At 30.5% G+C, this 25,205-nt stretch overlaps 2 protein-coding genes and 1 long non-coding RNA gene across 6 annotated transcripts; 2 read left to right on the top strand and 1 right to left on the bottom strand.

Moving 5' to 3' along the window:
• The first annotated feature begins 492 nt into the window (after positions 1-492).
• Positions 493-4,657, top strand: BNAC01G29310D. 4 transcript variants are annotated; one of them, XM_013797539.3, is made up of 18 exons: positions 776-1,065; positions 1,637-1,648; positions 1,714-1,771; positions 1,844-1,938; positions 2,054-2,155; positions 2,262-2,297; positions 2,388-2,498; positions 2,588-2,671; positions 2,767-2,885; positions 2,972-3,073; positions 3,160-3,276; positions 3,353-3,418; positions 3,523-3,589; positions 3,702-3,755; positions 3,843-3,938; positions 4,033-4,059; positions 4,152-4,187; positions 4,286-4,657. In XM_013797539.3, the coding sequence occupies exons 4-18, from the start codon at positions 1,867-1,869 to the stop codon at positions 4,472-4,474; spliced, it is 1,278 nt and encodes a 425-aa protein (XP_013652993.1). In that variant the 5' UTR covers positions 776-1,065; positions 1,637-1,648; positions 1,714-1,771; positions 1,844-1,866; the 3' UTR covers positions 4,475-4,657. The 4 variants fall into 4 exon arrangements, with proteins under 4 accessions (XP_048601767.1, XP_013652993.1, XP_022569203.1 ...); XM_048745810.1 differs by having other exon boundaries at positions 493-1,065; positions 1,637-1,771; XM_022713482.2 differs by having other exon boundaries at positions 1,645-1,771.
• An 837-nt stretch (positions 4,658-5,494) lies between these two features.
• Positions 5,495-8,028, top strand: LOC106357836 (secretory carrier-associated membrane protein 3). The gene is made up of 12 exons (XM_013797540.3): positions 5,495-5,698; positions 5,847-5,975; positions 6,048-6,110; positions 6,373-6,406; positions 6,496-6,618; positions 6,726-6,788; positions 6,853-6,946; positions 7,031-7,076; positions 7,161-7,228; positions 7,438-7,486; positions 7,596-7,661; positions 7,774-8,028. Exons 1-12 carry the CDS (start codon positions 5,639-5,641, stop codon positions 7,858-7,860), a joined length of 882 nt encoding a protein of 293 aa, XP_013652994.2. The 5' UTR covers positions 5,495-5,638; the 3' UTR covers positions 7,861-8,028.
• Positions 8,029-21,908: 13,880 nt separating this feature from the next.
• LOC106357838 lies at positions 21,909-23,978 on the bottom strand. The gene is made up of 5 exons (XR_001272357.3): positions 23,590-23,978; positions 23,275-23,326; positions 22,950-23,065; positions 22,626-22,815; positions 21,909-22,530 (listed from the first exon to the last, which is right to left on the bottom strand). It is a non-coding gene; the product is annotated as an uncharacterized LOC106357838 (long non-coding RNA).
• Between the last annotated feature and the right edge of the window lie 1,227 nt (positions 23,979-25,205).

The following is a 25,205-nucleotide window of genomic DNA, read 5'->3' on the forward strand; positions in this document are numbered from 1 at the left end:
AACATGGAATACATGGTTGTATTCATATACATTTATATACTGGTTTTTTTTAATAGACTACGATCTCATAGATTTTTTCTTCTCACATCGAAGAGGTTTTCTAGTAAAAAGTCTTTGTCTAATTTAATTTCTGTTTATACTATATTTTGCTATTGTCAAAGTATTTTTTTCATAGGTTCACACAAGGTGAGGAGAACACGATTCTGTACTTTTGCTGCGGCGTGTCTCTTTCTCCCCAACACTATGCTCTTACTTGAATCTCATCAATTGGTTGAGACCCGGTTGTAGATTCTTTAGTCGCTTCAGTCCTTGGAGCCTTAGTTACGTCTGATTCGTGAGACAAAAAACAAGAAAAGAAATCGAAAATGATTTACTTCGGTTTAAAATAGGCATACTTTCTCAAGCAGTAATTTTAGTCTGTCATATAATTAAGCCAAAAATGGTTTTACTTTGGTTTAAAGGGTTAGACATCTTGAGTTAAATAAACATTGGCAAAACCTAAAAACAAAAGCCAATCAAAAATCGAGTTAGGCAAAGAAGTCATGTTCTAGTTGAACAACTCGAGAAAGTAGAAGAAAGAAAGCATTTGGAGTTGCTTTAGGAGCAAACCAAAGACACTTATGTTCTGTCTCTTATTGAAGTTGTTAAATAATTGAGTAAACGCGAGACACGGAAAATGCATTTTTTTTAATTTTATTTCAATTCTATCAAATTATTCTTCCAAATCCCATATTCGGTCCCAGAATCCAACTCTTAAAATATGATGATTAAATTTATATTTTTTTTTCTTATAAATAATTAGGAGAGAGATGACACGAGTCACTCCACCACCAAAGCTTTTTCCTTTTTTATTTTGTTGTCTTCTATTCGATTCCGCTTTTAGAAAAGTTTGTTGTTGGGTTTGGTTTCGATCGATTCTAGAAATCTGTTCTGGTTGAAAAATCCCAGTTTAAAAAGCAAAGACATCTCTCTATCTATCATCTCTAAAGCTATCTTCTTGGTGCCATTAACGAGCTTCATCACAGTGATTCTGCAATCTTAATCTTCAGATTTCTCCTTTTCAAGGTTTTTGTTTCCACTCCTTTCTTTGATGTTCTTAGTGACGAAGAATCTCTACTACGTTTCTTTCGTTTTTGTCTAATGATGTTGTCTTCTGTAGTTAAAAGATCCCATCTTCGAAATTAAATGCACCGTCTAAACAACAAAAGCTTTGATGACCATGTTTATTAATTGATTATTAATGTGTAACCGAAGCAAAGCTTTAAAAAAAAAAATTTATTTTCTCATTGCCCATATCATCGTCAGTTTTGAGTTTACTTCCACTAGATCTGAAAAAGAAAATTATAATAAATTTTATTATTTTAAATAAAAACTCATCGTTTTCTATTCGATTCCGTAGGAGTTTCGCTTTCACAGTGGCTCAGATTGTGTTGGTCAGTTTCTGGGAGAGTGATTGTGTTATCTCTGTTTCTTTCTTTGAGCTGTGTTATCTATCACCTCCTAGTTTCCGAAAATATTGTCTCATTGATGGTTTTTGAGAAAAGTTTCCATTTTTATTTTCTCTGAAAGATCATTAGGTAGCTGGAGCGTCTGATTCTGAAAATTTTTTATGTTTGTAACGTGGGCTCTCGTGTAGATTTTCAGACAGGTACCTTCTTGCATGTGCCTAGATCAGCCTATAGAGAACTGAGATTTTGGTATCTATTCTTGTAGAGAGAGCTATTTGATTTTCTCCTTGTCAAGGGGACACAAGGACTGTGGTTGGCTCTTGGTGAGTTTTTCTTATTACTTGAAATGACTTTGTTTCTGTATGGAAATAAATTAACTTTTGCTTTGTGGGTAGGTCGGTGAATAATAAAATAGATAATGGAGCATGATTTACCGTCTATTAAATCATGGAAGTCACTTGTTAAGAGAAGAAACAACCCTCAAGAAGGGGTAAAAGCTCCCTTCTTTTTTGGTTTTGTGTTACTCGGTGATGATGTCTGCGTGATTGACGGGTCCTATATGATGTTTTAGACTTTTGAATTTTGATGTGGGAAAGCTTTTGCAGGGCAAGTCATCTTGGAAAATGAAACCGGTCATGGCTCTCATGTGTACACTTCTTTTGATCTTTTGGTATAAGACCACTAATATCCAGTATCAACAGACGCAGGTAATTTATGTGGTCACATATTTGTTTTTTTTTTGTTTTTCTTCTTCTTTTGTTATGAGTGACAATTCAAGTAACTTTCTCTTGTTTTGGTACATGTGTTGCTCAGATAGAAGAAACAGATTACCCCTTTGAGATGGCAAAGGTAACATTATTTCTACCCCCTCCTCCTCTTTCTTTCTAATGTTTATGCATTGCCGGTCCAAAGTTTTGATTCTGATTTGATCTTGTTAAGGAATCTGAACCGGTGAGTGAGAAGTTGAAAGGTTTGCCTTTTGGTATCATACAGCCTAGATCAGATTTGGAGTTAAAGCCTCTTTGGTCAAGTACTAGTTTGAGGTCAAAGGTTAGATTTTTCTTCAGTTAGCTAATGAAGATTCAAATATAAATGTCGCTAGAGGAATTTCTGATGAATGGTTGTTGTTTTAATAACAGGGAGGTGAATTGACAAACCGTAACTTGTTGGCAATGCCAGTAGGACTTAAACAAAAGGATAATGTGGACGCTGTTGTACAGAAGGTAAGCATGCTTTGTGTGTGTGTGTGTGGAGAATTTACTTATGGCGGCGAAGAGATTAGGCCTCTCTAATGTTTGTTTTTGTTTCTTGTATTCAGTTTCTTCCGGCGAATTTCACTGTGATTCTGTTCCATTATGACGGAAACATGGATCAATGGTGGGATCTGGAGTGGAGCTCTAAAGCCATACACATTGTTGCACATAACCAGACAAAATGGTAGACATAATGATTGTGTTCAGTATAGAATCTTATGTGTCTATATGATTTCTTATAGTGGAACAAGATTTGGTTTGTACTCTCAGGTGGTTTGCGAAACGGTTTCTCCATCCTGATATCGTCTCCATTTACGATTATGTTTTCCTTTGGGATGAAGATCTTGGAGTTGAGAACTTCAACCCTCAAAAGTAATATTCCATTTCCTTCACTTGTAAAGTTACAACTCATAAAGGTGAATTATTATTAGTTCCTAAAGCACTCTTTATCTCTGCAGATACTTGAAGATAGTTAAAACAGCAGGACTTGAGATCTCTCAACCGGCCTTGCACCCAAACTCAACCGAAGTTCACCATAGAATAACAGTCCGGTCTAGAACAAATGTATTTCATAGGTGAGTGAGTTCCTAGTTGTTAAGGCCTTCTCTTGATGTTTTGTTACTTAAACCAAATTGGTTACCAAAACCGCAGACGAGTTTATGATAGTAGAGGCAATATGAAGTGCTCAAATACTAGTGAAGGGCCTCCATGCACCGGGTAATATTTCTTTAAGTGACATAAAGTTTTAAGACTTCTCTACAACCATTACTCCCACCTTCTCTCATTGTTGTTTGTCTATTTTTCTTTGTGTGTGTTTCCAGATTTGTTGAAGGAATGGCTCCAGTGTTTTCAAGATCTGCATGGTTTTGCACTTGGAATCTAATACAAGTAGATGATCTGTTCTTTAACTTGTGCTTTAGCTAAATCTTTTGTCACACCGTTAAACCTTAGTTTTGATGAGATTGCATCCAACTTATTGCTGATTTCTCATGGTTTGTAGAATGATCTGGTTCATGGGTGGGGAATGGATATGAAACTTGGGTACTGTGCTCAGGTAAAATCCAGTTATCTTTCTAAAAGAACCTTGAGACATCATTCACCAATGGCATTCTTTATCTATATGAGTCTGTTTTGTTAATAGGGTGACCGTAGTAAGAAAGTAGGGATAGTGGACAGTGAATATATATTCCATCAAGGCATTCAAACTCTAGGTGGAAGTGGTTATCCCGAGAAGAAGGTAATATATATCCTCCTCCTCTACTTCCCCCACAATATTCTTCCTTGTATATACACCATATTTTAACAAATGATCTTTTTCTTTATTTCCACAGAACGCAGCTCGCAGCGGAGTCACAAGGGTAAGCGCTGTTTCAGCATCTAAATTTTCATTTCTTAGACTGTAAACAAACAGAAATATCATTACTTCGGTTACTTTTTCTTTATTATACAGAGACGCGGTTCTGCAACTTTTGATTCAAGAACAGAGGTGAGTTCTCTTATTTATTGTTACCAGATGATGAATATGTTGCCTTTGCCTCCTCGAGAGCGGGAGTGTGTAATCTTCGTGTGTGTTTTGATGAGCAGATACGGAGGCAGTCAACATGGGAGCTTCGAACTTTTAAAGAACGATGGAACCGAGCGGTTGAGGAAGACAAGAACTGGATCGACCGGTCTTCATCGACCAGGAATCGTGTCAGCAATAACCGGAGATTTAAGCGGAGTAGTGTGATTTCAAGTTTATTGCAGAGCCAAGCTGAAGAGACTAGAAAATAATCACATGCAGTTTTTCTTTTAAAAAATCAGATAACATATAGAAAAAAGGTTTTGCTCCTTGTTAAATAGTTAATCATCATTCTCTTTGATTAGTGTAGTTTTTATTATCTTCTTTATATGTGGCTCAGTCTCTCTCTCTTTATCTTTGATTATTTCCCTAATTGATTGAGCATGTTTTTTTTTCTTGAAAAAAGTTCATATTAAATTGGGGCTCCTATAAAAATTTAGGATAAGGATTCAAGTTTTTTTTTTCCTCTATATAAACTTGACGTAATATCACACTAAACATTAAATCATTTTGATAAGATTAGAAAGATTGTATTATTTTTGTTCAAAAAAAAAAAAAAGAAAGATTGTATTAAAAAAATATATCTACTTGTTTTTGAGATGTGAAAACATTTTTGTTTCATCAAATTCGTTTGAGTTTGTTTTATGTAGCGAAGGCGGATGCATTTTTGTTTCCTCATTGTGAAACTTGAAAGTTTCCAAATAAAATCTGGTGAAAAACAGAGAAAACAAAACTAATGGTTTTGTAATAATTCTGAAATGCTAATCAAATTTGATTTAGTGGTTTATTCTCGTTTTTATTTTCTAAAAACTTTTAAGACAATTTTCCAAGGTTCTTAGAAGCAGACAAGATCCATTGACCAAAGGACCGTTTCTATTTTTTCCATGTCATTTCTCTCTCTTTAGAAATTTCAAACTGTCTGAAAACCACGGTCGTGAATAATACTGTTTCAAAATAGATAATGTTTAAGAAATTTTTTTTTATTTTTTAAAATAAATGATGTTTTCATATTTTAATGCAATTTTTAATTTTATTAAAAACTGTGTAACAAATGATATTTTATAGTCTATTTTGTAATTGGTTAAAATAATTTTTAATTTATATTTTTATCATATTTTAAAAAGAAAAAAGAAGTTTTTTAATTACTTAATTTTTTGCTTACGTTGCTGATGACAGTACTTAAAGAGATGAGTGATCAAAAGATATTTAACAAAATAATAAACGAAAATTATTAATAAGACGCGCTTTTGTGTTGTATAAGATATATAAAAAAAAAAAGGAAAAATAAACTATAGTATTTGGCTAGTTCTCGGTCCGTGTGCTAAGATCTTAAAATCGATTTCAAAGTCTTCTGAAGCTCTAATCATCCTGAAGCCATGGCTAATCAGTATGATCGGAATCCATTCGCTGAGGAAGAAGAAGTCAATCCTTTCGCTGTAAGCTTTCTTCACTTCAGATTAACTTATTTGTGGGATTAATCGCGCTCTCGTATCGGAATTAGGTTTTTCGAATCTTGGTGAATTAATAATTGACTTAATCAAAAAGGTTTTGGTTAAGAAAAATTGATTTTGGAATCAAATATAGAATAATAATACTGGGAGTGTTCCGGCTGCATCGAACTCAAGACTCTCGCCTTTGCCTCCAGAGCCTGTTGGTTTCGATTATGGTCGAACCGTTGACATTCCTCTTGACAATGACCGATCCGCTTCACAGGTTGGTTACATCAGTTATATATGTGTTTTTGTGGTTTAGGTGGATCTTGTGATTAGTTTGGGAAAATTTTAGAATTTGAACAAGAAAGAAAAGGAACTTCAAGCCAAAGAAGCTGACCTAAGACGAAGGGAGCAGGTATTTTTTATCTGCTAAAACTAGTGTTAATAAATCATGGATGCTGCTCAACTGTGTCTTCTTCTTTCGCTCTTTTCTTGTTTACACGTTTCCTCTCGGTTCTTGAATTATTCTTTAAGCTGTACAAGTTACAGCCTTTGGCATCGATATGCATACACATATTCTTGGTGCTATTATCAAATGTCTAAACTTTTGCATTACCTAGCCCCGCAGCATTGTTGCTCTTTTGAATGCGTTTTTATCTTCTTTTGGTTCGATGTAGGAGGTGAAACGGAAAGAAGATGCTGCTGCACGAGGTACTTTTTCTTACCAAAAATGTCTAGTCGACAAGTTTCACTTTTAACTGTTTTCTTTTCTCTCTCTCTCTCTCTCTCTCTCTATGCAGCTGGAATAACTATTGAAGTGAAAAACTGGCCGCCTATCTTCCCACTTATCCACCATGACATTGCAAATGAAATTCCTGTTCATCTCCAAAGGCTGCAGTATGTCGCCTTTGCAACCTATTTGGGTACGTTTCTTATGATAAGTAGTCCTTCCTACTTTTTGACATTTTCATTCTTCTCTGCCCTTATTTCTTCTGTTGAGACATTTATGAAGTGGTTCTTTCTTCGGCAGGGTTGGTTCTTTGTCTATTCTGGAATATTATTGCCATTACTACAGCTTGGATCAAGGGAGAAGGTTTGTCTTATCTCAAGTTTCCTCATTACTGCATAGTTAACTTACATGGGTTGTTTTTGTTCAGGAGTGACGATATGGCTTCTTGCCCTTATTTACTTCATAGCCGGTGTCCCAGGAGGCTATGTGTTATGGTATCGTCCCCTCTACCGTGCCTTCAGGTTTGGAGTTCTCTAATTTCATAGTTCTGAGTTTTAGTATTTTTGTTACTTCGCTTTTCATATGTTTTTGTTAAATGTATGCAGAACTGATAGTGCATTGAGCTTTGGATGGTTTTTCATGTTCTATATGGTGAGCGACGATTAGCTTATATGATGTTATTTACCTTCTTTTTTTCTGGGTAATATGAAATCTGAAACCTTCTTCTTGCTTCAGCTCCACATTGCTTTCTGTGTCTTTGCTGCCGTTGCTCCACCTGTTGTCTTCAAAGGCAAATCTCTTGCGTAAGTTTTCTTAAAAAAAAAAAAAACATTTCCTCAACATTTGAAGTTTATTTTGTCATTGCTTTTGGTATATTATCAACGCAAAGACAAGTTTTGGTTCCTATTTTTTATTAAAAACTCCAAATTACACTCGCATGTAGGTGCAGTTGCTTAAGGTAGTTATGGTTCTTGAAAAATTATTCTTACAATCGATTTTTTTCATGTAACAGTGGGATCTTACCTGCAGTAGATGTCTTAAGCGGTAATACATTGGTTGGGGTAAGCGTTCACCCTTTGATGATCTTAAAACAAATCTGGAGATAAAAGCATCAAACATGATCTCTTTATTGTTTTGGATCATTGACCATATTGTTTTCTTTGTCTACAGATATTCTACTTCATTGGGTTTGGGCTTTTCTGCCTCGAATCAGTGGTCAGCATCTGGGTTATTCAGGTCTCTCTCTATTCAACTCCCAGTCACTACTTTATCTATCTACCTATCTGCTTTTTTAACAGTGTTTATAATCTCAAATCGTTTTTTTTGTTTTTTCTTTTGGTTTGAGCAGCAAGTGTATATGTACTTCCGAGGCAGTGGGAAACAAGATGAGCTGAGACGAGAAGCAGCAAGAGGAGCCCTCAGAGCCGCCGTATGATAGCTTTATGTAGCATTTTGGCTTGTGTATGAAATCTTCACTGTTTCTTTCCTTTTTCAGATTCTTCTCTTTGTTTTCTAAGCAAAAAAAAAAGATTCCATTTTTGTTTATACCTTCTGTATGTAAATCTGTGTTTATTCAAAAAGTCAAGAGTTCAGCTTCATATTATTTTAACCCCTTTTTTTTTTTTTTTGCATTTGTGTTGTTTCTACATTATAATATTCTGATGGCTATTTAGCATCGATAACTTCTTGATTTTCTTTATTAAATAATGACATCTTATAAATTGGTGTACATAATACCAGTTACTGATTGGTTTAGAATGCCTAGCGTTTGGCTATTTTTGACCCGTTCTACCTAAATACGATATTATGCATGCAAATATCGTATTGCAGGGAAATTATGTGATAACATGCAAAGAAGCGTTATTTTTTTTTTTTTTTTTTTGATAATCCAGGGGTTCCCCACTTATGTGAGTCATTCTCCTGGACCCGGTTAGGCAGCGGTCCACTTCACCTGGGAGGGCTTTACCTGGACTGGAGACAAGGCCCAATACCCAATACCGCATTTGATGGCAGGATAGGCAGTTCCCCTCCGCCTGGCGTCGAACCCGGAAGCATGACAATTAGCCTCCAAGGCCCTTACCAAACAAGCTACCACATCACATCATGTGATAACATGCAAAGAAGGCGTTATTGAAGGGGGAAAATGAGTAGTGCGTGGTTCTCATTTTCTGTAGTAAACTGTTGTGGTTCTCTTGAAGACTGATGATATAAGACGAATCTTTAAGTTCAGAGTGAAACAGAGCAAGGAGATGCTATAAGGTAATTTCTAAACTAATCTCCTCATCATATTATCTATATTCTAACTTAAAGAGTGAAAACAAAAACATGAACTGGACTGGGGTTTTGTCAATGTGGTAAAAACAGATGCGAGGAGCACATCAGATATGTATCACGCAAGGTTGAATGAGTCAGGAACAGAGGAAGAAAAGGATGTAGGGAATGGAGCAAATAAAGTGTTCAAGAAAGTGAGGGAAAAATCTAAGAACATCAAGAAAAGTATTACCAAACATGGACATGTTCTGCTTAAAGTGCACGAATCTGATCAGTGCTTTAAAATAGAAGCAAGAGAAGTAAGGGCAAACCAAAACCAAGTGTCACACCTGAAAGTAAAATTGATGCAAGAGATTAATTCAAGTGAATGTAAGAGCCTCTTTCAATAGTAATTTTTGAACGTCTTATGAGCCGTTCATTGATAATTTATCATAATATAAGTGTTCGCCAACATCTTTGTGTATGTGATTGAGACCAAAGTGTTGATATAATTGTGCTCTTTTTCTTCATCTTGAATCAACATGATAGGAGAAACAAGTGTAAGCAAATCCTGCTATTAGCATATCCGAGTTTTGGCTTGGTGTTTGGATATTTGAGTGTCCTCGGGTACTTGTATGAATGTACATGTACATTCTGCAGTATCTTATTGTTTTTGTTTTTAGTCATGTATATGATATTTCTAAATTGAATAAGTTCCTGCAGAAGAAACAACATCGGACTGTTTTTATCAAGAGAATGACCAAGGAACCAATGGTTATACTTAGTCATCTTGCCTTTTTCATAAGTAATGAACACAAATTATTCCTAAGTAACCTACAATCAAGAGTTTTATCATCATTTTTTTGCAGCAAGATGAATTTCCAACCCAAAGAAAAGGGAAATAGCTGATGATGTTCCAAAGATAGAGAATCTAAAGATTATAGAAAAGATACAGCAAAAAGATTGAGAAGCCTAGAAAAACAAAAGAGTGGTGTCATGTTTAAAGTACAAAAGAACCTAATCGGAATTACGGAATATGAATTAGATTTGATGGATGAATGAAATAGTGCTTTATCCACACCCAGCTACCTATATTAACATTTTTATTATTTAGTTTTCTTAGCTAAGAAATTAAATCTGATCTCCCAATATGCTTTTATATGCTGTTATTTGTTTCATGGCTTTTCTTTTTGAACGTGCATTCAATAAAACATATTGACTCATATGTTTTGTTTATTAACCTGAGGTATCCCGGACCTATGTTAATGCCCAGACCAATCCCCAATGGAAAGTATATCTCATGGATAGATCCTTTCTCCGGGCATTCAAATGCACCGAAAGCAAAGATCCATATCCATGTGGTGTCCAAAATAATGTGACATAGTTTCGTGGTTGTGTGGGGATATTTGTTTGCATTGTCTAGTCATCGCAATTATTTCAGGACTGTAACATAAAAGCGGTGTTCTCTGTACTATGAGAGTATAAGCAACTTGGTATGTAGGCAGACTGTTTGAAAACAACTTAAGAGCACGTGCAAGGGTATGTCTCAATTATTTTTGCATGCAACGTCTTCATATCTATGCCATTCAGCTCCAAAATGACATATTAATTTGAGAAAGACTCATCAGTCTACAAACCAACATAAAAGTAAAGACTAAGGTCTTCGAGACGAGGCCAAAATTCTTAATTTGGAGAGTCGTTAGTTTTTTTGGAGAGTCATTGTTAGTTCATATCAAGTTTCAGTGATCGTTTGTTTAAAAAGTTTATCTATAGACTCGTTTAGTCTATTTTAGTTTTTATTTATAATGTATTTTCATGAATTGGTTTGGAGAATAATATTATTTTTACGTTTGGATTTTTGATGGGAAATTACCAAAAATACCACATTCATAATATTACTTTTCATGTTTAACTTAACCACTTCTACCCTCACTTTACAAAATAAAAGGACATTTATGACCATATGGTTAACTAATCTATACTTATGGTTCAGAATTGAGGGGTGGGCTAAGGTTTTTGGAATGTTGAATTTAATTAGAGTTTTAATAAATATATAAATAAATACTTAAAATTTTTTTTTAAAAAAATAGAAAATAGTTTCAAAAAGAATTTTAGAATTTCAAAAAGAAAATTTGAAAAAAAAACAATTACGAAAAAAATTCAAAAACAAATTATAAAAAAGTTTGAATTTAAAAAAGTATCATTCAAAAACATAAAAAACCATTTTAATTTTTTTAAAATTATTTTTTATTTTATTTATTTAAATAATTATTTATTTTATAATATATATATATATATATAGAGAGAGAGAGAGGATATAAGACTCTTTTGACTCTTTTGACTCTTAATGAAAAAAAATATTTTTGAAAATGTCTCTTTAGTGATGGTAAACATGGATAATGATATCAACAAATTGGTAAACATGAAAATTTTCCATTTTTTATTCAATTTTATTTCTATTATTAAACTGTTCAATATGATATTATAACTCAATGATTCTAAAGTTAAAACAAAGTTTAAATTGGCTGTAAATGTTACAATTGTTTTATACAAAACCTAAATAAATAAGATAAAATGTATTTAAATCATAAATATGTTTAGTTAAATTTTACTCATCTTAGTTATCATTCTATATATGATTTCAGTAATAACAACAACAATTTGTGAGTTAAATTATTTTAAATTTGTTAGAGACAAGGCAATGAATAAATACAAAACAATTTAAATTTCTAACAATATAATACTTCAAAATCAATTGTAATATATATACACAATTTATATTCAAATATAAGTGTAAGAGTTCCCTAGTTTCTGTTAACAACTTAATAATAAAAAATAGTTAAACATCAATATAATTATCACTCAATATTTAGAAAAGATTAAGTCAAACAAATCTCAACAGAAATTAATTTACATCGAGAAAAATCATAGTTTTTTTTCTTTGCCGAGAAAAATGACAGTTAAATAGATTTATCAATAAAAGCTTCCAAACAAGTCAATCAATCTAAATGGCTATGGTGTGTAAGAGCACTTCCACTAGAAGATATCTAATAGGGATCTAATCTAAGTAATTACAAAAAAAAAAATAGAATAAATAAGAGAGAGAATAGAAAAGTATCTAAAATAGATTTTCTTAGATACTCTAAAATAGATTTTCTTAGATACTCTTGAAAGTTTTTTTACCATGTGTTGGCATATGGATATTTTGAATTTATTTTAGGTAGTAAATTTTAATCAATCAATTGATTGATGTTAAAATATTAATATTATAAAGTTTAGATATCAAGTTGAGAAACTTTATTGATAAGGTTGCTCTAATGTAGTTACATTATTTTAGTTAATAATCGTGATATGGTGTAATGTAGATTCTACGATTTTTTTCTTTTGCTAAAATTTAGATTCTAGGATTTTTTTTTTATTTTGCTAAAATGTAGGTTATAGGATTAATCTGATTTTCAACGGAAAAAAAAAACAATTGTTGAAAAGTTCTTCGGTACGACGCAACATCTCTGTTAAGAAATTTAAAGAAGAAACACTAAATATGTCGATGTTCTTTCATAGGCAAAATGAGATTTTTTTATTTTCTCAAACGTAAAAGTCCAGTAGTTCCTACGTCACAATAGAACTCATTAACTCGTTTGACTAATAAAAAAGTCATCTCAATATATTATTAAGAACTAGTTGACGGACTATATTCCTAACAATTTTTAATCATAATATTTATTTGTATATAAAAATTTATTTAATTAGATACAATTTTAAATTAAATACTATACATTATAAAAATCCAATATACATATTGGTAATCAAAATATTAAATTATGTTCTTTTGTTTCGTAGTTTTATATAGAGAAAAAGACAAAATAGCACTAAATCAAGTTTTTGTTCCCAAACTAGCACTCAAGGTCAGAAGTCACAAAAATAGCACTTAATGTTTTATCAAAAGTCACAAACTTAGGGTTTAGAGTTAAAGGGTGGGGTTTAGGATTTAGGGTTTAGGGTTTAGGGTTTAGAGTTTAGAGTTTAGGGTTTAGGGTTTAGAGTTTAGGGTTTAGGGTTTAGGGTTTAGGGTTTAGGATTTAGGGTTTAGGGTTTATTTTTTTGAAAAATAAAAAAATTAAAATTTTCAAAGGATAAACTTAGAAAGGTGCTATTTTGGTCATTTTAGTTTTTGAGTGCTATTTTTGTGATATAAACTTAGAAAGGTTCTATTTTGGAGATTTGCCCTTTTATATATGAAATGTATATTTTGGATCAAAATCTTTTCTATAGTAATAAATAGGAAATTTAGATTTGAAATTAAAAACTTATTGTATTTGTAGACTGAAAAAAATCCAATATCACATAAAGGATTATAAATAATCACAACCCATAAAATATCAACGTTATATATTCTCTATAATCTAGATTTTTAAAACAGTGGGACAAAACACAAAATAATAAATTATAAAAATTATCTCTCTATTTTCTTATATTATACTTATTTTTTGTTAAATTTTTAGTGTTATTTAATGTTTTAATCTTAGTTTTTATGCTTCTATATATATATTTTCCATATTTATTTAACATAATTATATAATTTATATTTACGACATATTTTCAATGATGCTTTGCACTTTATTCTCAACTTTAATATTGTCATATCTATATTTGGATCAATATTTTCAATAAGAATATTAATTATTAAAATCATAAATTAATATAAGATAAGCATAATTATGAGGAAAGGTAAAATACATTTATACTAACCACTTTTACCCTTACTTTAATGAAAGTATATATATAGATTTTTACCTTCACTTTTAATGAAATGTAAAATACATTTATACCTCTAGGGTTAACTAATCTAGACTTATGGTTTAGAGTTGAGGGGTTTTTAAAATTTGAAATTTAGGATTTTAATAAATATATAAATAAATACTTTAAAAATATTTTAAAAAATTAAAAAATAGGTTCAAACATAATTTTTGATCATAATTTTTGATTTCAAAAAGAAATTTTGAAAAAAGAAATTAAAAAAATAAATTTATAAGAAAGTTCGTATTTGAAAAAGTATAATTAGAAAACATAAATTTTTTTAAATTTTTTTTTCATTTATATAATTATTTATTATATATATATAGAGAACAAGAATATAACATTCTTTTGTCATTTAATGAAAAAGATATTTTTGAAAATGTCTCTTTTGTGGTGGTAAAGATGAATAATGAAAGTGGTAAACATGAAATTCCTCCATAATTATGATAATATCAGTAGATATTGTTAATATCACTTGTTAATATCTATTTATTAGTTAAATGTTTTAAATATCATGATAATTATATATATTAAATATAATTTTTAAAAAATAATATTATATGTATATCAGTAGAATATGTTAATGTTTATTAATTATCTTAAATATCATTATAAATATATATATTAAAATAAAATTTAAAATAAAATTTAAAATAATAATATTAATTAAACTAATGATTTATCCTAAAATCATGGAGAAGATTACAACTAAGCAAATGTTAATATCTATTTATTAGTTAAATGTTTTAAATATCATGATAATTATATATATTAAATTTAATTTTAAAAAAATAATATTATATGTATGTCAGTAGAATATGTTAATGTTTATAAAATTATCTTAAATATCATGATAAATATATATATTAAAATAACATTTAAAATAATAATATTAATTAAACTAATGATTTATCCTAAAATCATGGAGAAGATTACAACTAAGCAAATTCACTTCTCAAATACATAAGAAAATTATTATAGAATTAAACACGAAAACAAAAACAAAAACAAAAAACAAAGAAGCCAAGCGCGCCCATTAGGGTTCAAAATAAAGAATTTAGACTATCTCATCACTACTGGTGCTATTACCGTTCCATATACCCATCTCAATGATCTCATACTCATCCTCGCTTCTAATCACGACGGTGTGCAACACATTTACTGGGGAATTGTTGGGAGCAGGAGCAGTAATCTCATCCGCATGAACACTTGACTCACAAGAAAACCTAGTTTGGCAGAGAGGGCAATTGACATTTTTTGGGTCGACACAATCTATATGTAACAAATGAAAACAGTGTGGTATAACCCTCACAGTCTCATTTACGTGAAACTCATTCATACAGGCAGAGCATTTTTGGGAGAGCTTCTCTTCTCCTTCTCCGCTGGTTCTGAACTCTGGTGAATAAAACATGAAATGGTCATCATGGTCGTTGCTTGACCGTCCCGATGAGGTGACTCTGTCAAGAACGTCGTTTCCGCGCCTACATTTACTAACCAAAACATAACAGCTTACAAGCAAAAAAGCTGTCGCCAAGATTCCTATCACACAGGCGGCTATGATCTGAAAGTTCATAACTATACAAACAAAGCTTTGATGGAGAAAGAGTGCATGAATAGTATAATTGAAAGGATGTTTACATTTATATTAAAAGCTAATTGACAGAAATGGGAATAAAATATTTCAGAGAATTAACTGAGAAGTAATTAGAATAACTGATTTGAGTGATTTGTGTATATTAGATCAATCTATACATATCGACCTTTCCTTATTTAGGCTTCTTCAAGATTATTAATTTAGTGTAAATTTTTAAAAAACTTGTACAATATTTAAGGATACGAAGTGGGTTAATGGAACAAACAGATTGCGATTCTATATTCTTTGCATAATAGTTTCATTTCAGTTCTTGACTCGTGTTATGTATGTGTAGTAATGTTTTGTTTCAAAGTGATGATGGTTCATAATGTTTAGAATGAGCAAAGACATTGAAATGATTTAGGTTTAGAAACAGAATCATTTCGGTTAAGGCTCTGTTACTAGGAAGCTCCTTGATATAAGTATACAATGCATTTAATCGACCTATAGAGTAGAGAAGATCAGAGCCACATACATACAGTGGAGATGATAAAACTTGAGATCATGTACAACTAATTTTATCACCAATCATAGAAAATAACATATCAATTGTTAAAAAGTCAAATTTATTTATGGTATTTGAATATCAAATTGTGTGTTTACAGCGTTATACTAATATATAGTTTCTCTGTTTTAACTCTGTAAACACACAATGTGATATTTAAATACCGTAAATAAATTTGACTTTTCAGCAATTGATATGTTAACAATAAGTTTTTTTTTTTTTTAATTTGACAGATACTAAATCAAAGATAGTTATGTTGTCCAGTAAATTATCTAAGAAACATGTCTACCTAATTATAAATCTGTTTAGATATGTATTTCTAGTTTTCTACTTTTCATATGTACTAATATCAAGTTATCAAAGAAAAGTGTAGAAAAGCATAGACCTGGTCGCACAGTTTGGCTACTTAGAAATCTCCCATGTTCTTAAGACCGGACCGAACCGAAAATTATTTTGGTCACGGTTCAATATGGTTCAACAAGATCAAACATAGTTCAATAATCTAGTTCAATAATTTTAAAATATATAAATATAAATTTAAAATTAAAATTATTAAATATGATACATAATTAAATATAAATGTATATCAAAAATAAAATATTATACATATAATTTTTTTGTTTATATAGTTAGTTTATGTATTTTTGATGGTTTTAGTGAATTTTATAGAGTTCAATAACTTTGAGATTCAATTCAACTATTTGATTGGTTCCTGGTCGAACCAATTATTAGATCCAACCCGGCTACATAACCAGTTCATGGTTGAACCTGGTCTAACCACCGGGTCGATCAGGTTTTAAAAACACTGGTATAGATACGTTTATGTAAGAGACTATGTCTAGCTGTATAAAAGGAACTAGAGCGAGCGCACAAATATGCCGCCATATAACTACAGTAATTGTATTCAAAAGATCCGGATCGAATCGGTAATATAGTATTTGGTACAAATATCTGAACCCATTTCAGATATATTAATGATTTAGATATTTTTAGGTTTTTATACATCATAACCGAACTCATCCAGACCCGGAAAAACCTGACTCAAAACCCACCCAGAAATTTATAATATCCGAGTGGAGCCTATTTTAAAACCAAAAAGCCTATACCCGAAAAACGACTCATATCTGAATGGAAACCCAAATGTCCATGCCTAACTAATTCTGTAAACAAATAAAAAATTCTCTGTTAACTGTTTTGAATTCTTGTCACGAGAAAATTCATTTAAATCTGTCAAATTATCATGGTAAATATAATTAATGAATTAGTTAAGAGAGTGAAAAAAAAGAATGTACAAAATGTAATAAATCACTTTAAGATAGATAATTTCTCTTTTGTATTTCTGTAATAAATGTTGTCGAATTATTATAAAAAAACAGTAAATAAAATAATTAGAATGTGTTAGAAAAGGAAAATGAAAATTGTAAAAAAACTCTTAAATTTAGGAAAGTATACTTTTGTACTTCAGTTTTAATAAAATAGATATTGTATTTACAAAAAAAGTATTTAATTGATTTGGAGGAGAAGTTGGTGATAGTTGAAAAAAAAAGAAAGCAAAGCCATATGCCATATTTTTAAAATCAAGGAAACTAGAGTAAAATTTTACAGCTAAATACAACACATTCAAAATGTAAATATATAGTAGGTTTCATTTTTCAATAGTTTGTTTACAGTTGAAAAATTTAAGTGTAAATGTATATAAAATATAAAGGAAAATTACATGTTTACCACTTTCATGCTAGCACTTTTCATTTTTACCACCACTAAAGATACATTTTCAAAAATATATTTTTCATTAAAAGGCAAAAGACTCTTGTGCTCTTGTTCTTTATAGGTATAATAAATAAATATTTAAATAAATAAAAGTCTAAATAATTTTTTTAATTTTTTCCGAATTATACTATTTCGAAATTCAAACCCTAAACCCTAAAACTCAACTTTAAACCCTAAACCATCAATCCTAAATCTTTTTTTTTAAATACGAATCCTAAACCCTAAACCATCAATCCTAAACCCTATTTTTTTTTAAATACGAACCCTAAGCTCTGAAACATCAACTCTAAACCCTAAACCCCGAAACATCAACTCTAAACCCTAAACCCTAAACCTTCTCTGAACCCTAAAACATCAACTTTAAACCCTAAACCCTAAACTTCAACTCTAAACCCTAAACCATCAACACTAAACCCTAAACTATCAACAGTAAACCCTAAACCCTAAAAAGTAAACTTTAAATCCTAAACCCTAAAAAATTAACCCTAAACCCTAAAACATCAACCCTAAACCCTAAACCTTCAACTCTAAACCATAAATCCTAAACCCTAAACCCTAAACCCTAGAGTTGATGTTTTAGGGTTTAGATTTGAAGGTTTAGGGTTTTAGGGTTTAGGGTTTAGGGTTCGAATTTCAGAAAATATAGGGTTTAGGGTTTACGTTTAGAGTTTGGGGTTTAGAGTTGTTGTTTCGGGGTTTAGGGTTTTGAGTTGATGTTTCATAGTTTAGTGTTTGGAGTTGGTGATTTAGGGTTTAAAGTTGATGTTTTAAGTTGAGATTTAGGGTTTAGGGTTTAGGGTTTAGGGTTTAGAGTTGATGTTTCGGGGTTTAGGGTTTAGAATTGATGTTTCATGGTTTATGGTTTAGAGTTGATGATTTAGGGTTTATAGTTGATGATTTAGGGTTTATAGGTTATGTTTTAAGTTTAGACTAGTTAACCATATGTTTTTTTTTGTCAAAGTTAATCAAAAGGTTATAAATGTCTTTTACCTTTCATTAAAGATGAGGATAAAAATGGTTAGTGTAAATTTGAAAAGTGGTATTTTGAAAATAGTATTTTTAACAATTTCCCAAAATATAACTTTAAAAGAAACAGTTTACTAAATAAAGTAATATATAATACTCTTAGTTTTAGTATTTTAAAATAGTTAAAGTTATGTTCCGTGAATTTGTTTTTTCTTCCAAACGAATTGAACTTTAATTATCAGTGTATTAATAAAATATCATCTTCTAATTTTGTGTACTGTTAGTATTAAGATGAAGATGTAAATGCATTATTTAGTTTTTTTTTAAATGGAGATTGTCTTTTATTCATTGAGGTTGGTTAAAATTTCAAGTTAATTCTGTTCATTAATTGTTTTTGGTTTTATTTTGGAAATATTTATTTTATTATCATATTATTAATTATCAACTTCGATTTTTATTATATATCAAATAAAAATATAAAATGTGTTAGATAACTAAATCAGTAATGCATAATATATCTAAATAATATGTAAAATTTGCTCGTTGAATAAATAAAATAAGAATGATGCTGAAAAAATGTTTTTTGAAAATAAATAGTGAAGATTTTTTTCTAATATAATTCAATATTCTGAAAGTAGGAAATAATCGTGTTACAACACATTATTTAATTGACTAGCTAGAAATGTTTAAATGTATTGGAAATATCCGGAAAAAATTCCACTCTAATAATAATAAAACAAATAATATTAATTTTTTAATGTTTTCGAATTATACTTTTTCAAATTCGAATTTTTTTATAATTTTTTTCAAGTTTTTTTTTGAATTTTGTTTCTCAAAATTTCTTATTGAAAATCGAAATTATGTTTGAAACTATTTTTAAAATTTTTTTTAAACATTTATTTATATATTTATTAAAATCCTAAATTTCACATTCCAAAAACTTTACCACACCCTTCAACTATAAACTCTAAATCTAGATTAGTTAATTCTAGGGTTATAAATGTTTTTTTTAACCTTCATTAAAAGTGAAGGTAAAAGTGGTTAGTGTAAACATAAAAATTGGTACTATGAATGTAGTATTTATTGCAATTTTCTGTAAGGTTCTTAGAATGTAAAATTTAGGATTCTAATAAATATGTAAATAAATACTTTAAAATATATATTTTTTAAAATAGGTTCAAAAATAATTTTTGATTTTCAAAAAGAAATTTTGAAAAAAAATTCGAAAAAAAAGTTAGAAAAAAATTCCAATTTGAAAAGGTATGATTAGAAATTATAAAAAAACTTATTATTTTTTATTTAATTAATTATTTATTATATATATAGAAAAAAGTCTTTTGTTTTTTAATGAAAAAATATTTTTGAAAATATCTCTTTATTAGTGGTAAACATGAATAATAATACTGAAAAAATTTGGTAAGGATGAAAATTCTCTTTATCCGAATATGGTCGGTCCTTTCGTATGATGTCTTATTGCAAATTGGCAATATAAACCTAAAATGACTTTATTGCAAACAGTAAATGTGTTGGCAGATAATATTTGGGAAAATTTTATGTTCACCACTTTCATGGTACCACCACTTTTCATCTTTACCACCTCTAAATGGATATTTTCAAAAATATTTTATTCATTAAGTGGCAAAAACCTCTTATAAGCTTGTTATCTATATATATATAATAAATCATTATTTAAATAAATAAAAAATAAATAAATAACAAAAAAAGAAAAAAATAATTTTTTTTATGTTTTCGAATTATATTTTTTCAAATTCGAACTTTTTTCTAAATTTCTTTATTCAAAATTTTTTGTTTTAATTTTTTTTTTCAATTTTTTTTAAAAAAATCGAAAATTATGTTTGAAACTATTTTTTAATTTTTTTTCAAAATATTTTTTAAGAATTTATTTATATATTTATTGGAATCCTAAATTTCACATTCCAAAAACCCTATCCCACCCCTCAACTCTAAACCCTAAGTCTAGATTAGTTCATCCTTGGGGATACATGTCTTTTACTCTTCATTAAAAGTGAGGGTAAAAATGATTAGTGTAAACATGAAAAAAGTATTATGAATGTGGTATTTGTGGCAATTTTTTGTATTATTTCCACCTCAAGTAGCTGAACAAAAGTGCCATTATTATATATACTAGGGACTTTTTCCGGGCTACGCCCGGGTTTTCGTATAATCGTATAAGTTTTAATTTAACTAAATTTTTTTGGATCAATTTATTTTAATTTAATTAATTTTGTTGCACTTATATATGATTAAATTGTGTATATATATTGCAATCGATTTTAAACTATCAAATTGGTAGAAAAAAATTGGTTTTTATTTATTCATTATCTTGTGACCACCGAATTAAATATAATTAAAACTCACAATTTTTTTTTGGAAATCAAGGATGATAAGTAAGATAGATTAAACTTAATTAAGATTTAAATAATTTTATCTTATTTTTTAGGTTTGGTATAAAGCAATAGTAAAATTTACAGACTGATTTTAACTTTGTTTTGACTTTAGAATCATTGAATTCCAATACAAATTAATTTAAACTGAATCAAAATCAATTCATACTTAAAATAATATTATTTCAAATAAAACAGACGAAGCCAAATTAAATAAAAAACTTTTTAAAAAACCATCACCAAAACTTAATATTTAAATTATATAAACCAACAATGACTCTCTAAATTAAGAATTTTGGCTGTCTCAAAAACCTTACTCTTTTCTTTATGTTAGTTTGTAGTTTCAATGATTCTTTTTCATAAAAACTCTAATGATTAAATTAATATGTTATTTAAAGTTGAATGGGCTTATTAATGATACACAGCGTTAAAAAAAAAGATCTGAAGACGTTACAGACCAAAAAAAAATATGAGACATAACATGCTTCTAAGCTGTTTTCCAACTAAAGACCAAGTTGCTTGCAGCCTCATAGTAGAAAGAACACAAACGTTACAATCCCTGAATGAATTACTATGATTAGACAATGCAAACAAATATTCTCACACAATATATAAGTTTTAAATAGGTTTTATTGAGTGCACGTTCAAGAAGGAAACCATAAAACAAAGAATAGCATATACAAGTAAATTAGGGAGATCATATATATAGTTTTAGCTTAGAAAACTAAATAATAAAAATGTGGATTTTGGTAGCTGGGTGGAAAAAGCTTTATTGCATTCTCCGTCAAATCTAATTCATATTCTAATTAGGTTCTATTGTACTTCAAACCTGACATCACTCTTTTGATTTTTTCAGCTTCTCCATCTTTTTGCTGCATCTTTTCTGCAGTCTTTAGATTCTCTATCTTTGGAATATCATCAGCTATTTCTCTTTATCTGGGTTGGAACTTCACCTTCTTGCCATAAAAATGACAATACAACTCTTGTTTATAGGAACTACTTAGGAATAATGTGTTCATTACTTATGAAAAAGGCAAGATGAATATAGCCTTAGTGGTTTTTTCTTGCGTTTCGCTAACAGAAGACAATTTGTCATTCTTTTGATTCAAAAGAATATTCATAATGCATAACAACCACTTCTGAGGTAGAAGCATAACTTAGACGAAGCTCCTACATTCACTTGAATGAATCTGTTACAGAAATTTTAGTTTCTGGTATGACATTAGGTCTTGGTTCCATTATCCAGTTTGAAAAAAAAAATTATAATCTATAATCACAATAGTAAGATTGCAGCATTTACGAACATAAACCCTGAGTCATTCATTGCAGAGATGCTTGGTTGTTTTGCCCTTGCTTCTCTTGCTTGATTTCAAAGCACCGACCGGATTCGTGCTTTTCTTCCACACGTCCATGAATTATATAAGCAGGCATCCTATGACATCGATGAAGCAGAACATGAGATAGCTAAGGCTACTCTCAAACTTGAACACCTGGATATGAGCTTCTTGATTACCAATGAAAGAATAGGTGAACAGATTAAATCTTCCTGCATCAAACGTTACACTCCAAAGAATTGGCGAAAGATGTAAGAGGCAGCGTATCATCAAATCCGAAGTATCCATCATCTCGTCATCTCGTAATGGCTCCAGTTCAATGGATTTGGTATAATCCGAAGACACAAACTGAAAAACTTTTGTCCATGGTGGAACGATCTCCTCTTGTGCCGAAAATTAGTTTCTCCGGAATGACTCAGTGCCTCAGGTTGACCTGTTACACCGCCTGTGTATACATTGTGCCATTCAGATATAAAACAAAGAAACCATTAATGTCACAAAACCTAATGTTTTTGCCTTTTTATAAGGTAAATGGCAAACCTGGCTTACTGTGCCATTCTGTTTCTTTCTCGTCATATTCTTCTTCATGATCATGATCGTGGTAATGACTATGACCATGTTTGGTAAGACTGTTCCTGATTTTAGATTTTTCTCTCACTTTCTTGAACACTTTATTAGCTCCAATCTCTTGATCCTCTTCTTCCTCTTTCCTTGACTCTTGTCCTAATTTCTGCATGAACCTTGCGTGATTCGCATCTTTTTTTTTTTATCACATTGACCAAACTCCAGTCCAATTCACGTTTTTGTTTTCACTCTTTAAGCTAGAATATAGAAATATGATGTAGAGATTAGTTAAGAAATTACCTTATAGCATCTTCACGCTATGCTTCACTCTGAAAGTATCAAGATTCATGTGTCTTTGTTATTGTTCCTTCTGAATCACCGTAGTCCTTGTCTCCAAAATTATCATGCATTGAACCCTGATAAACAATTCAACATTACCAATTAGATACGTAACTCTTCTCTTTCTTAAACAAACATAAAAGAAATATCTTTCATGCATGCTTGCTACGGGTGTGAATCAGGCTGTCAAAAGATTTAAGAAGATATAATTTATTGTTTTCTCAAGAGAGTAAAATATGAGAAGAAAATCCTTTTAATTATAGAAACTATTTCGGTTCTATCTAACCTCATAAAGGACAATGACTTTATCCTTATTGAGATGTAGCAATCCTTCCTACCTGATTCACGTTCTCAGATATTGGTTAAACTGTGCGATCAAGGGCCAAGAGGCAAACACAATCTTAGATATTGGCATCTAAAAACATTGAATCATTATAGTATACCAAAGAAAGTATATATAAAAAATGTAATCACGTTCTAGAACACCCGGATTGCTCAACAGTATGGATCAATCACCGTTCAAGTGCTTTTGATTAAAATTCAAGAGTGTAGACGATTTATCTACACGGAGACAACGGAATAGCGGAATTGATAAACATACCATGATCGAGCCATCAGCGAGTCAGATGAAACGTCGGGATCAGAGAAAACACACCGATATGGAATACACATCCCCACCGATTAATATCATCAAAACGATTAGAAATAGGAACAACTGGATGCGAAAGAGACACCGATCAAAGAGTGGAGGTGATAATGTCAATTTACAGATAGATGAAACGATAAGGAAATGGAAGAGTCGACTGATTGTCGTCGGCATCCTTTAGGGTTAAGAGATGGGCTTGATTTGGGTCAGTTAGACTTTTTGTATCAGCCCACCACGAATGCTCGGTTACGTAAAAACTTGGATTCATGCTTGATAGGGATGACGTGGCAAAACAGAAACTCCTCATTGGTTGATTTAATTGAGGACGTGGACAGCCTCCCTACTCCTCATATATCCCTTTTAGTATAGGATATATATATATTTTTTTTGATAAAAAAGTGCCATTCCTCAACTATAATCTAATTTATTTATTTAGAAATCTTATAAATATCTGAATTAATTCAACTAAAGTTTCCATGTGTGTTCGGTAGTTGTCTATTTTTTTTTCTAGCATGCTTAATGGGGAGTTCTTGGGATGAGGTTCTTAGCGGAATATAAGAACCCGTCTCTTAATTTTTAACTAAAAAAGTTAAGAACCGGTTATCAAATAAGATACTTAAATGGAAGGATAAACTATTTTAAAAGTATTTTTTGTGGGAGGTAAATATATATCCAACGCTTTACAAACTTGTTTGGACCTTTTTCTGGCTTTTTTTCTAAGAAAAGTGCAACTGAGAGAAAATTCATTCAAAAGATTACCCTACATGTCTACTGACCGAGTATATTTGGTCCAACCACCGTATGATCGTACTCCACAAAAAAGTCGAAAACGATTTTTTTTTAATTAATTAGGGTAAAAGGGCGGATGTATAAATAATATTAATTTTGTAAGAGTATTTATAATTGTAAATATAATTTCCTAACATTAAATTTTACTAAGTAACGGTTAACGGTTAACGGTTAGATGAACCGCAGACACTCCATTTACCGTGGCATGTGTCTATTGGCTATGGGTGAAAACCAAATAGTTCCTTCTTCAACCATAAAACCAATACTATAAATAATTAATATGATTCATGTCTCATCTAATCGAAAAATGCATCACGTTTTCAGCTCCATATTCTAATTTGAAGAAGCATGGTGGCTCTGATACTGGTTTTAGCTAGACTTACCATTACCAAGATGGTCCTGTCCAGAGTCTCCTAAAAGTAAACGACTCTTGAACTTGGCAAATAAGGCAGACTCCTCCTTGAACCCCACCACTTCAGAAGCGTAAGCAGAAGACTCTTGCAAGTGGCTGATGTATATATAATTGGCAGTTCTGATTACAAATGCAACTAAACTAACCAAACTGGAATACAACTGATGCTGCACAGAGGAACCTTTTATAGAACGAGCTGACTTAATATTCTTACATTTACTCGAATAATTACATTGTAGTAATACTGAGCAAAAACCTTACATGAATTTCATCAACACAGTAATGAGAGCAAATAATATAACTGACTGCAGATCATTTTTTTGTTTGTAAGAAAGCATGCATGACAACTATGAAATGGTACGTTCCACCA

This window comes from Brassica napus, chromosome C1, assembly GCF_020379485.1.
Source record: "Brassica napus cultivar Da-Ae chromosome C1, Da-Ae, whole genome shotgun sequence".
NCBI classification, from domain to species: Eukaryota; Viridiplantae; Streptophyta; class Magnoliopsida; order Brassicales; family Brassicaceae; genus Brassica; species Brassica napus.

Coding starts and splice junctions, on each gene's coding strand:
- BNAC01G29310D (XM_048745810.1), top strand. CDS start 1,867: ATGGAGCATGATTTACCGTCTATTAAATCATGGAAGTCACTTGTTAAG. Junction 3,277..3,352: donor AGAACAAATGTATTTCATAG/GTGAGTGAGTTC, acceptor CCAAAACCGCAG/ACGAGTTTATGATAGTAGAG. Junction 3,419..3,522: donor GAAGGGCCTCCATGCACCGG/GTAATATTTCTT, acceptor GTGTGTTTCCAG/ATTTGTTGAAGGAATGGCTC.
- LOC106357836 (XM_013797540.3), top strand. CDS start 5,639: ATGGCTAATCAGTATGATCGGAATCCATTCGCTGAGGAAGAAGAAGTC. Junction 6,789..6,852: donor AGCTTGGATCAAGGGAGAAG/GTTTGTCTTATC, acceptor GTTTTTGTTCAG/GAGTGACGATATGGCTTCTT. Junction 7,229..7,437: donor TTCAAAGGCAAATCTCTTGC/GTAAGTTTTCTT, acceptor TTCATGTAACAG/TGGGATCTTACCTGCAGTAG.